This window comes from Hipposideros armiger, unplaced genomic scaffold, assembly GCF_001890085.2.
Source record: "Hipposideros armiger isolate ML-2016 unplaced genomic scaffold, ASM189008v1 scaffold_266, whole genome shotgun sequence".
Lineage (NCBI taxonomy): Eukaryota > Metazoa > Chordata > Mammalia > Chiroptera > Hipposideridae > Hipposideros > Hipposideros armiger.
This window is the reverse complement of record NW_017731616.1, coordinates 348502-361468: the sequence shown is the minus strand read 5'-3', so window position 1 is coordinate 361468 and position 12967 is coordinate 348502. Positions and strand designations below refer to the sequence as shown.

Here is a 12967-nt window from a genome sequence, read left to right as displayed (position 1 = left end):
TTTGCTACTACTCATTTCTAAAGAAATGCTTTAATCCTCTCTATTGGGTGTGGAGGGGAGAAAAGAAGCAATTTAACATTGATAATATTCCTGCTCAGAGCTCCATCTGGTTGCTGCTGATAAGGGAATTCTGCAACAAGGGAATTTTCCACCCTTCAGGCGATTTGCATTGCTCAATGAACTTCTGAAAACCTACCAGCAAGGAAGCAGGGACAAAGATTTCTTATTAGTGGACAGAAAGCGAGTGGAAGCCAGCATGTGTTCCTTCATCAAGGGAATATAAATGAGATCAATACGTTTTGTTTTCATAAAGCTTCTGTTACCTAATCTGTAGGGAAAAATTAATGGCTATATTCTCTTATAAAAACTAAGATTTCCGAGAGAGTACTTTTAAAAGAGCTATTGAGAAACATGATCAATTCTTACCGTGGAATGTTAGAACCAGAATGTCAACTTTTCAGCATAATTTGCAAAAATATTCATTAAAATACGAATACAAGAAGAATTCTGTTTATTCAATCATCAAATAAGATACATTAAAGGATGACAAATAAGTTAGTGGGGATTTGATTTTAAAGAATACTTGAAAGAAAACTATTAAGTGTAATTATTTCAAGTTACAGTTAGACGATCTCCTATACAACCTTCTGTCTGAATTGAAAAAATAAAAACTGCTTATCCAAAGAGTTAGTATCATGTAATAATATCTAGGACTTTAAAAATCAATATCAGAGGCCCCACCCATCAACTTATTTTATTTACAACAAAACTGGCCCTTTAATTTGAGACTTCCTAGAAAAAAGAGGACAGAAATGCAACTCGTGACCCATGCCTCATCTTCCCTCCCTGCTGAAAACCACAACACAATATTCCATTTCTGCTCTCCTGAATTTGGGATGATGTAAAAATAAAGATGTGCTGGAAGCAGGAGTTTTCTGAGTCTTTTTGTTCTTAGAGAAAAGTAGACTCTACTTTCTATATTTTCTAACAAAAATACATTCAAATTAGTTTGGAAGACAAAAAAAGAAAGAAAAAATCTCTACATTTGAAAGAATGAGAAAGATTGCTTCAAGTCTATCATGATGGCCACCTAGATATATCCATATAAAAACTTCTCCAACTATGCTCCAGCTCCTTTTTGCATGTTTTCTCTTCTCCCCGCCCTCCCTTTGGCACTCACATCTATTTTCAGAGCTATAATTTGAAAAACAAATTTGTATAAAATGTATACACACACACACACACACACACACACACACTCACTCACTCACTCACTCAAACACAGTGTTACAGTGTGGGTTCAAGGACTGAGTCTACCATTTGCTGGTTAAGCAAGTTACTCCATTTCTCAGAGAAGAAAGGATCTTCATCCATACCATAGCCTATATATATTATACCAAACACAGCTCAAGCTCTAACCTCTCCAGGAGGAGTTAGGGAGAACTAACTGCTTTTCCTTGAGACACAAAAGCACTTACACATACTTTATATTTCAATTTGCTCATCTTCTCTTTTGAAGTTCTACAGCACTTTCTCAATGATACATATTTTTTTAAACTACATTGTTTTATACAGATTAACGTATGTTAGTTTCATCTCTCCAACTACACCGTAAATTCCTGGAGAGCAGGGACCATTTCAGATACAGCTTCTAAATATCTGGTGGTACCTAACAAAGTACTCCAAAAAATTCTTAGGAATTGAAAATCTCTTTGTTTTGATATGTAACCGATGATAAGATTCTCTTTAGCCCCTGAAGTTTACTCTCTTTCTTTTGCTGACCCTTCCTTCTAGTCCCTTAAACCCAGTAGCGAATCAAAAAAAAAAAAAGGGAGGGGAGCTAGATTATTTGTTTTACAAAAGATTTTTTTAGTTTTAAAAAGGATTCATAATTTGGTTTTTAGTAAGCATCCCTTTTATTTCTAACAAAATGAGTTTATAAAGTTTAAACTTATAAAGCAACATAAAGCAGGGTGCATTCACTCTACTGAGTAATTTACCCACTTGTGATTTAAAGATGTCTCTCCATCTACACCTCAGTTTCATCTTCTTTCCACTCCCATGTTTCTCACTATAAACAGGACAAGTGCTACTCACCATACCTCTAGGCTATATGTGACTTGAGTCCAAATTCCATGGAAAACTCAATTACTGAAATTAGTGTCATTCATTGTTTCAATAATGAAATAATGAATTGGTATTGACGTGAAGAAAGCTTTCTTTCCCAAAATTAACTTTCCCTAATTCAGTTTAATGATATATGCAATAGAATGTTTTTTGGGAAATACATTAAAACTTCAATATAGTGATTTTGATTAACTTTAATACAACAAAAAGGTATCATTCTAACAATTTCTTCTCTGCTGTCCTAAGAAAATCTTCCAAGCCTTCACCATACAAATAAAATTAAAAACAAAGAGATACGCATCGTCCTACAAAAATATAGCTCTAAAACAATTATTAAAGGCAACAGGCTAATTACCCACTAGAAATATTTTATTTCTAAACGTCAAAAAATTTAAGCTCCCAAAGAGCAAACAAAATTACTTATTCAGCAGAGAGAAATCCAGCTCTGGGAAACAAGGGTTGTATTCCATTTAAATGACTAATGTCAAATAAATAAATTTGAACGTTCTAATAAACTATACACTTAAGAATCAATAACATTTAATTTAAAAGTCAAGTGGTTCAAATTAAGTTTATTTCTAAATATTTTACTTATATATTTAAGTATTTTAAATATTGATTAAAATTTTAAGGCCTACAGGCATAAAAATAATCATAAGTTGTAATCATAAATACTTATGAAATAAAGTTATATGCTAGGCATAAGATAATTATAAAGATCTGGTTTCCTATCTTGACAAAATTACATCCTATTTAAATAGGATACAACATATTTTTTCCCTTCAATTCGTGTTTTTGTTTTTTTGAGTCAATTTGGTTTTTTGCTTTCTTTTTAATTACTGAGTAAAACTTAGAGAAGGCATGCACTCTCACTGAGAGAAATTTGCAATGGTGTCGTAATTTTAACCAAAGGATAATGAGGCTTGTAAGGGTTATATACGTTCTCTCAGAGTCATGATCTTGCTGCTTTAGAGTTTATCATTACAAATCAGAGAAGGATGGGAGGAGAGAGCATATTTTCTCTATTTCTCTACATACACCCTTAGTTAATATTTTTGACATCTGTCTCTCCTTCTCTATAAAAGAGAAAGTCCAAAATATGTTGATCCTAAAAGTCTCCCATTATCACAGCAAGCTTTATTCTATAAGTTATATATATTTAAACCAAGAAATAGGAATCTAAAACTTCCACTAAACTAAATTTAAAGCAAATTACTGGATTTATTATACTAGAGCATAATTCCATATACAGATCATTCCCATTCAACCAGGATTTTCTTATAAGGTCAATCGTAATAAAATCAAAGACATAAATACATAATCCACATAAGAGTGTGTGTGTGTGTGTGTGTGTGTGTTTGTACAGTCATGGGTTACATAACATTTCAGTCAATGACAGACTGCATATATGACAATGGTCCCATAAGATAATGGGGCTGAAAAATTCCTATTGCCTAGTGACATCATAGCCATCAGTAACATCATAGCACAACGCATTACTCACATGTTTGTGGTGATGCTGGTGTGAACAAACCTACTGCGCTGCCAGTCGTATTAAAGTATAGCACATACAATTATGGACAGTACATGATACTTAATGATAATAAACAACTATGTCTTTGGTTTATGTGTTTACTCACACTTTTTATCATTATTTTAGAGTGTACTCTTTCTACTTATAAAAATAGGTTTGTGTAAAAACAGTATGCTGTGTTACACTGGCAGCTGCCTCACACATCTCATGTTTGCCGCATCTGTTGATTGCATCATTTCTCTTGTGCTTGATTTAATTTCATGTTTGTTTGTATAGTAACATGCTACACAGGCTTGTAGCTTAGGAGCAATAGGCTATACCATACAGCCTAGGTGTATTGTAGGCTACGCCATCTAGGTTTGTGTAAGTACATTCTATAATGTTCACACAACGACGAAATCACCTATCAACGCATTTCTCAGAATGTATCCTCATTGTTAAGCAGCACATGACTGTGTGTGTGTGTACACACACACACACACACACACACACACACACACAACTAAGTTGGTCTATATTCATCCAAATCTTCTGTAACATTACAATATTGTACACAAGTTTTGTAAAACCCTGAAACCTTGGAAAATTAAATTATATTCTATTTAGCTTTCACATAAAGTATATTTTATTGAAAGTATGCAACTGGTAACTCTCCAGAGACAAAATGTTAAATTAACTGTTATATCTTTCCCCAAAGCATTCTGGATAAATAACAACAGTCTAGAAACTGCAGACTAGAAAGTTATTTCCCAATCCATTAGATCCTTTACATCAATCCATGCCCAGTATTTTCATTCTTAAACCAAAGGCTAATGCTTCCTTATCTTGAGCTCTAACTTGCTTGATGCAATTTTCCTAAATCTGGTTCAATTTTTCCTGGGTTTTAAAGACTACATATAGTTCATTTAGCCTTTTATCCTCTGCTCCAGGAACTGGGTAAAGAAAATGGCCACGATGAACTGCATGCATATATGACCTATAAAAGCTGAACACAGGAGAGGAAAAAGGAAAATAGGAATTTGAAGAACACTAGACCTCAACTCAAAGGGATCTGACTGAGTTCGTGTCCTACTCCACCACTGATTTTGCTGCATGGCTTCCAGTTACATTATCTCTTTAAATCTTGCCTATTACAACAGTACTTGGACAAAATACGAAGTATGCTCCTAGAGATATCCAGGGGTCTGTAGTATCGGTTCTGGCAGGCTGTGTTTATAAGTTTCTAATTGTTCCTGTTTCTCCCCTATTTACTTTTTTTATGGCTCTCCATTTTTATTCAATTCCGTTTTCTAAAATTCCTATTTGGAACTATTTCTTAGGTACTGAACACCTACTCAGTTGATTAGACTAATCCTACCCTAATCTGAAAGATGAGAATTGGTTATCTCTGCTTTCTTGAGCCCCTGGCTAGCTACTAATAGAGGCTCAGAACAGGCCTGATCTCACGCTTCCTCTCCCTTATCTCTTTTTCTAAGCCATCTGTAGTCTTGCAGGATATTATTCGACCTTCCACTAGCTTAAAACAAACAAAATAAGTTCTCCTTACTGTTCTTATTTTTTATAAATAGTATTTAACATATTACAATGTTTTACTTCTCAGTATTATCACTTTTTGATAGAACTTGAATAGTGATTTTGTAACACCACCCTTCATATATAATACTCACATGCTTTCAGTTAGATATGTGTCTCAAAATGTTAATATACTTTTTACCATATATGCAATAATGCTTACTAACACTTTACTCAGTATTTCATTAAAATAACCTTTTCAGAAAAATGAAGGAAACTATACTTTTATAGTCCTTCTAGGAGGTTCTAAAACTAGTCATAATTTCAACCAACATTAAAAATATCCTTTCTTCAAATAAATATAAATGACAATAAATAAAACAAAACCAACTAATAATAATAAGTAAATATAAAAGTATACACTATATATACATACCTAGCAACAGAATACATAAAGAGAAAATCATTGTCTGGTGAACCTGGGGTCTTGCTATAGTCTCTATATTTCTTCTGAGTAGTATTTTTGATATCTTTCATTACAGATTCCATTTCTTTACTTAAGTTGGTTTCTGACTGTAAAAAATACAAACAAAAATATAAAGTTTATTTATACTCATTTTCTCTAGTAATAGTCTAACACTACAATGTTTATTAGGAAATTAAAGTTAAAAAGTCAAAATACACGTACATATTAGAAAATTAAAGTTAAAAAGTCAAAATACATGTACATTAGCTATCTACTATAAATATATTTAGTGCACAAAGATAAAACAAATCAAGAAATATTTTCTCTTATTTTAGGGATCTTTTATCCTAATTCTATATTGTGACTGGTACCACTATAAACCAACAATGAATTAACCACACAAACTATATTCTAAACAAATGAGCGGATGTCATTAAAATAATATATAGAACAGTTACCATGTTTATAAAAACCTGACTTCATATAAGTTCATTTTTCAAAGATGAATATTGATGTCCCTTACTTTAAGCATATTTTAAACATATAAAAAGTTGGGTTTACAAAAGAAAAAAAATCACACAGACTCTAAAATTAGTCTTCAACTGAAAAAAGGAACTGCCAGGAGATGATTCTTTCTGAGTAGCTTTAAATTATGAATTTCTGTTTCAAAAGTCAGATATGCACAGTTTTCATAAATTTACTGCATAAACCAAGCATAGCTGTCACTGTTCTCAAAGACCATGTCATAAATCCATAATTAAGGTGAAATATTTAAGAATTTGAATCAAATAAATAAATCCTACTGAATGGGATAAAAGATGGGTTCACTTACACCAAATCCCACAGTAAAATAGACTCATTTAAGGTGAATGGTTCAATTAAGTATACAATACTTTATCTCTCTAATACACATACACACAAGTGCATGTGTAAATCTATAACTACATATAAAGTGTGTGTGTCTAAATATATTATCTTAATCCCAATGTACCTAATGAACATATTTTTAAATGATTAGACTACTTTACATTGCAAGATACAGGGGTGCCAAAAAATGTATACACATTTTAAGAGATGTTATCTATGTATTATTTTTTGAAGTTGAATTGAATTACAGTAGCAATGTGTAGCCTGACATTCGCTCAAAAGATAGAGTTAATCAAATGAATGCTAGCATCACCATGCGGCAGGCAGGACAGTCAAAGAAAATGGCGGAAGCATGGTTGTCATTCAAGGAGTGCAAGACCATTTTGAAGTGGTATTTGAAATTCAAGAATGTTGTGGAAATATAACAATGGAGGTGTGAGTATGTAACAGAACCCTCAGCATGCTTAACAACTGCACGCATTTGTGATAAGTTTGAGATACATGGCACTGTGTGAAGAAATTGAAACGGCATGCACAGTGATACAAGTGGACACTTCGGTCAACGTTGCTCAAGCAGTAGTTCACCGTAAATCAGAAGTGTCTGGACACTGATGTTAACCACTCTGAACACCTCTTGTAATTGCAGAAGCAAATGTGACTTGTATTCATCTTTTGTTATCAGTATATATTGAGTATTACCATTTTAATACAGCTTTTTCCTTTCTTAAAACCTTTTTTGGCAACCTCTGTATATAATTTATTTGTTGGCTTTGTTTTTAATATTTCAACATCTTAAAAAATGTCTCATCATATCTAAGCTTACAGAATTTCATGATCTGGAAGATAATATATTAAAACTGTAACAATTTGGACTAAGGAAAAGTATAGCCTTTGGTAATAATTTGTCCTATTATGCTCATGTTTTGTTTTAATAACCATAAACAAGAGAAAAAACTCTAAAGACAATTTCTACTAAATGTATAAAGGTCCAGAGTAATTTAGAAACAGAACAAAAATGAAAGCTGAAAAGTAGAGCTGAGTTAATTAGCCAGGATATTTCTGCCTTACACTGATGCTTACTGGGAAAGCTCCCGGCCGTCCCTGCAGCTCCTCCACTTCCTTCACGAGATCTTGTACGCTTTTGTTACTAGGACGTTGCCAAAGATTATTTTCCACATTGCTTCCAGGATAACATGGAAGAACACTGTTTGCAAACTGCCTGCAGAGAGGACACGTGAATTCTCCTTTGTCCACTGAGAATCCCTGAAGAACCTGGTCATTCTAAAAGATAAAATAAACATACAGATGTATAGTGCACACCTTTACAAAAAACAAAAGTTACACCACTACATTTTTCAAGAAATAAATGAACCATACAAAAAAAAAAGATATCTCTAATATATGTCATAAAAACAAACAAAACCTCTCATTTAACTTTTGAAGCTTATCAAATCACTTCTTACATCATGGCAATTATGCAACAGTTGCCATCACCAATGAACTGCTTAAGCATCCTACTCTTCTCTCAGTATGAAATAATCAAGTAACAATGCAATCAATCTGATGTGTGAATTTAAAATAAAGAATAACTCAGAAAGCCAGCCACATTAAAGTGGGTCACCATCCTCTACCCCTTGCTCCTATTTTCATAATCTATAAGTGACTACTGGGAAGATTCTACAAATGCCCATGTTCTTCAATGTAGGATAGACAGTTTTTGAACGTAAATTAAGCCAAATAATGTGCTATGTCAAGTATCTAACTGCTGAATACAATTGATTGGACTTTATGCAGTAGGTTTGTTTAGGTTTAATGTATGGGGAAGATTTGGTTAGAGTGCTCAGAATGTAAGTGTGGTAGAAGCGGAATTAACACCTTCCTTCAGATGTTTCTGATAGAAAGAGGAAGAAAGAGTAGTCAAGATAAGAGATGAAGGCATACATGAAAAAGTAGAAGTGAGACTTAAGAAATGCAGAATATAGTCAAGTAAGATTTAGGAGACAGAATCAATAGAATTTGACAAGTGACTGAATGTGAGAGGTAAGGAATAGGAAGGGAAAAAGAGAAATCCACTACTTCTGAATTAGGAATCTGAGGAATAGATTCCCACACTTTTAAGAAGTTGAGCTGAGAGAAAGAAAAAGACTGTGGGTACAGGGGAATACAAGGTCAAGGGAAGGAATTTTAAATGCCAGAGACTTTAGTGTCTTTATGAATTGAAAAGACAGGACAGACCGGGCAGAAAAACTGAAAATACAGAAGAAAAAGAGGTTACTTACTGATTGATCAAGGCCCCTGAGGTGATGGAGAGAAAGAAATACTAGAGCATAAACAGAAAGGTATTCCTGAACAGAAGAAGAAATGCTACCTCAAAGAGTAGAAAAGAAAGGATTGGTTACGAGGTAGTCATTTATAGGGGAATAGAAAAGCAAAGTAGGAAATTAAAGTAGTATGTTACAGAGAACCACTGTTTTTATCACAGAGTAAAAGACAGAATCTAATGAGAGGAAAGGGATCTTGGGATTTAGACAAAGAGTGGAGTAGGAGAGGCAAAGGTTTGGAACAGCTGCTGAGGACGCTAGGAGAGGAAACTGATCAAAGACAGGTAAATGAATTAATAAGTAATATCTACAGTCCATGACCCTAGTCTAATGCACTATCATAGGAAACCACAAATTTGTGGAGGTGCCATTTTATTTAGTTTTATGATTTTTCTAGCAGAGCTAGCTGTCTGTGTCTAAGATCAAAGGAAGCAGATTAAATGACTAGTATTAAGAGTAGAATGGGCAAAGGACAAGAAAATGAGGCTAGGTAAGGGCTAATGCATTAGGAAAAATGCAAAAGAGTTAAAGGACTAAAGATCATGATGCTAGAAATAAAATACACTAATAAAAATGAAAATAAAAGAATTTGAAAAATAATCATATAATAAAATGATATGGTATTTCAGAGCTAGAGTAGCAAAGTCTAAAATTACAGCCTAGAAGTCAGTTTCTTAAAGCAAAGTAAAAAACTGAAATCCCTAATGTTGAAGAGGTGAAGGAACTTTGAGGCTGGATAGTTCAAATAATGATCAGAATCACCCAAGGTAAATTGGGATGTGTACACTGTAAAAAATATTTAATACTGGGAAAGATACACACACCTTTAAAAATTACCCAATTAACTTACCCGTAATGATTCCATGTAAGATTTATGACAATCTATATGTAATGTGTGGCCACAGGTTTGTACATAAACACCTCCTTCCCAGCCAATTGATACTGCCAAGAGACAAGAGCTCTTAAAAAAGAAAAAGACAAAATACAATTAATTTTAAAGAAGCATAAATATATCTAAATACATCCACATAAAACCTTTCATATTGTTATACTAATGTGAACTTTGTATTTTTGTGACATACAAGTAAAGTAACACCTGACTTGACAGTCCTAAGGCAATATCTTTAAACTAGAAACAGAATGTTTTAGCTTCCAAATATCTACGCTCATTATGAAAGAGAATAATTGTGAATTAGCGTTTCTCCACCTCATAAAATACAAGCTCTCAGTATTATATTATAATCCCATGTAAAACTACCGCTGTTGATTATTTTACCTGTTTTATACAGTACTTAGTCTCTTTGTGATATCTGACATTAACAACTTCCTTCTTAAAGTGCCTACTTCCCTCTGGCTTCCATAATTCGACTTTTTTTGTCCCACCTCTTTAATCATTTGGTTTAGGCCTCCTTTAAGACTTCTTTCTTCACCTGCCCCTTCACTGTTTACATTCCTCTAGATTCTATTCTTAGTGCTATTCTCTTCTCATTAAAACTATTCTCCCTGAGTGATTTAATCAGTAAATTTGACTACCCTCCAAGCCTGGATCTCTTGTCTGACTGACAGTTAAAAATATTTAGCTGCCAACAATCTCCAGTTTGACATCTCTCAGATAACATAAAATCAATGTATCAAAAACTTGTCATTTTCTCCACGAAGCTTCCTTTTCCTCCTGGTTTAAAAACTCTACAATCTATTTAGGCACCAAATCAGAAAGCTAAGAGTTATTTTACATCACACCCATTCCTTCACACCACAGTTTTCATTCCCAAGCCATACGAACTCTATCTAATAAATAACTCATGATTTTTTGGCCTCTCCTCTTCATTACCACTATAACATTCAATTATCATTTGTTGTGGGGAGGGGGTTCTTATATAAAGTTTCTTTTAAAAAAAAAATTTTATTGGGGAACAGCCATGGTCATTGGTTACACATTGCTTTCATGCTATAATGGCACAGTTGACTCTTTTAAGGAGGGCGCAGCTCACAGTGGCTCATGCGGGATCGAACCAGCAACCTTGGTATTATCAGCACCACGCTCTAACCAACTGAGCTAACGGGTCACCCCCTTATATAAAGTTTCTTAACTGGTCTCCTTGACTCTGATTTCTTCTCTCCATGATGAATCCTCCAATTATCTCTCTAAAGTACAAATATGGTTATAAGAATAACCAAAAAAAGTGCCTTAACATTTACAAGGGTTTAATATAATATACAATAAAGAAGGGAAACAAATTATATAAGCCTACTACATACTCGTTTGAAATTTGTTTTAAAAGTTAATTGCTTCTACCTCCTCTTTCTCTTACATCTTCAACTTCTTCTCTGCTAATTCCTTCCCTTTAACTTATAAACAGGCTTAGATTTTTCCTCCTAAAATAATTTTTCTTTGAGTTTGCATTTGGCCTCTGTCAAACAGCATTTGGGCCTGAACTTGAGTTCACCCTCTAAATATTACAGATGGCCAAGCCAGAGCAATATTAGTAGGCTTAAGGTCTAACATGAGTGAAAGCATACGATGGAAGATTTGAGAGCCATAAAGACTGAGTAAATCTTTAAATTTTATTTCTATGTTGGAAAGAAATTTATACATTACAATGTAAAATGACTAAATCATCTTAAACAATAGTAAACAAATTCCAATATTAAATCAAGACTCTTCATGAGCATCTAAAAGTTGGGAATATTACAGTGAAAAATGCCTTCACAGAAGATTTAAATATGTGCAGAAGCACAAATCAAATACTCACAGCAGGTGAGCTAGCTTCTACTGTTACAAATCAGAAAAACAACAGGAGAGCTGCTCATCTCCGTTTTATGATTTGGAGCCACTTGATAGACGCAGATTTCGGTATTAGACCATTTTAGAATGGTTACTAGTCAGCTAATAAACAAGCTGCTCTCTATGGCAATATATTATAAAAATGTAATTAATCTTTCTTTTTTAATAAAAGCAGTTAGCTTTTAAAACTGAAAATAGTAAGTCACTTGTTAATGTAACTGTTAGTTGTCTTATTTGAATCTGCTAGAGCGGAAAAAAAGCAGGAAAACATTTACCAATATTAGACTAATAATTTATGAAAACTTCAATGATGTTTCCACCGCTGTGCTAAGTGTTTCACAATGAATCTTCACAACCTCAACATTTATTAATACCTCACACAGCAAGTGGTGTTGCCCCTTTTTACAAAAAAGGAATTAAAAGTTTACCAAGATCACTCAGTTGTAAGTGGTAGAGCCCGAGTTCAAACCCAAGTCTATCTGACTGCAAAGCTCAGGTTCCTCCCCTACTGTGTCTTATCTCATATATAACACTTCCAGTTTCAACAGTAACTGTACTGTGTTACATAGCTAAAATTCTACATGTCAACTCTAAAATGTATTCATTAGATCTGAAGATTTGCTCAAGATTTGCACGCACACACGCTTCTTTTTCCAAATAATAATAATTTCATTGTAAAGCCTCTGAAAATATTTGGAAGCATGGTCCTCATTACCTAATCAAACCACCTTATAAAGCCTCCTAAATGGGCTAGCTTGAATATTAAAAACACCACTTTACATTTATACTTACCTTTATTATGTGTAAAAGTGATCTAAAGAAATGCAAGATCATTATGAGCCCTATTTTACAGATGAGGAAAATGAGTCTTAGAGTGTTTACCTGGTCAAGCTCAAATTATTAAGAAATGGCAGAATCAAGACTAAACCCCGGTTTTTCTGATCTGGGACTCTTTCTACCCTACATGACACCTCCCTAATTAGAGCCATCATCTCTTCCATAATCCACCAAAAATTTTCTCCTCCATCAGACCACTGAACCACACTACTCTCTTATCACTAGGTCAGTTACTGTTTATTCAAATTAAATATTCTGACTTCTACCTATCCTATTAGTTCTTTCCATTTAATCCAGTGCATTATGGGCAAGAAAAAAATTGAATTTGGAAATCTATCAAGATAATCATCTCATAAGAGTTAACTTCAAATAATGCTTCACTTTACGTTTTGAGTAATTTAAATTATTATCATATGTTTACTTAATTGAAGATACAACATCCAAAAAACAACAGGTAAAAAGAAACCCCATTTGACAAACCACTCAGGAAACATTAAAAATGGTACTGAAGGGCCGGC

The 12967-nt window shown here is 33.5% G+C and overlaps 1 protein-coding gene across 1 annotated transcript in view; it reads right to left on the bottom strand.

Annotated features, from left to right (window-relative positions):
• The window catches only part of UBR3 (ubiquitin protein ligase E3 component n-recognin 3), a 207722-nt gene that overhangs the window by 36115 nt on the left and 158640 nt on the right, over nucleotides 1-12967 (bottom strand). The window contains exons 25-28 of the mRNA XM_019656794.1: nucleotides 12405-12454; nucleotides 9678-9788; nucleotides 7587-7787; nucleotides 5610-5746 (exon numbers count right to left, since the gene is read on the bottom strand). Coding sequence (XP_019512339.1) covers nucleotides 5610-5746; nucleotides 7587-7787; nucleotides 9678-9788; nucleotides 12405-12454 — 499 coding nt within the window. The remainder of the gene's footprint in view (nucleotides 1-5609; nucleotides 5747-7586; nucleotides 7788-9677; nucleotides 9789-12404; nucleotides 12455-12967) is intronic.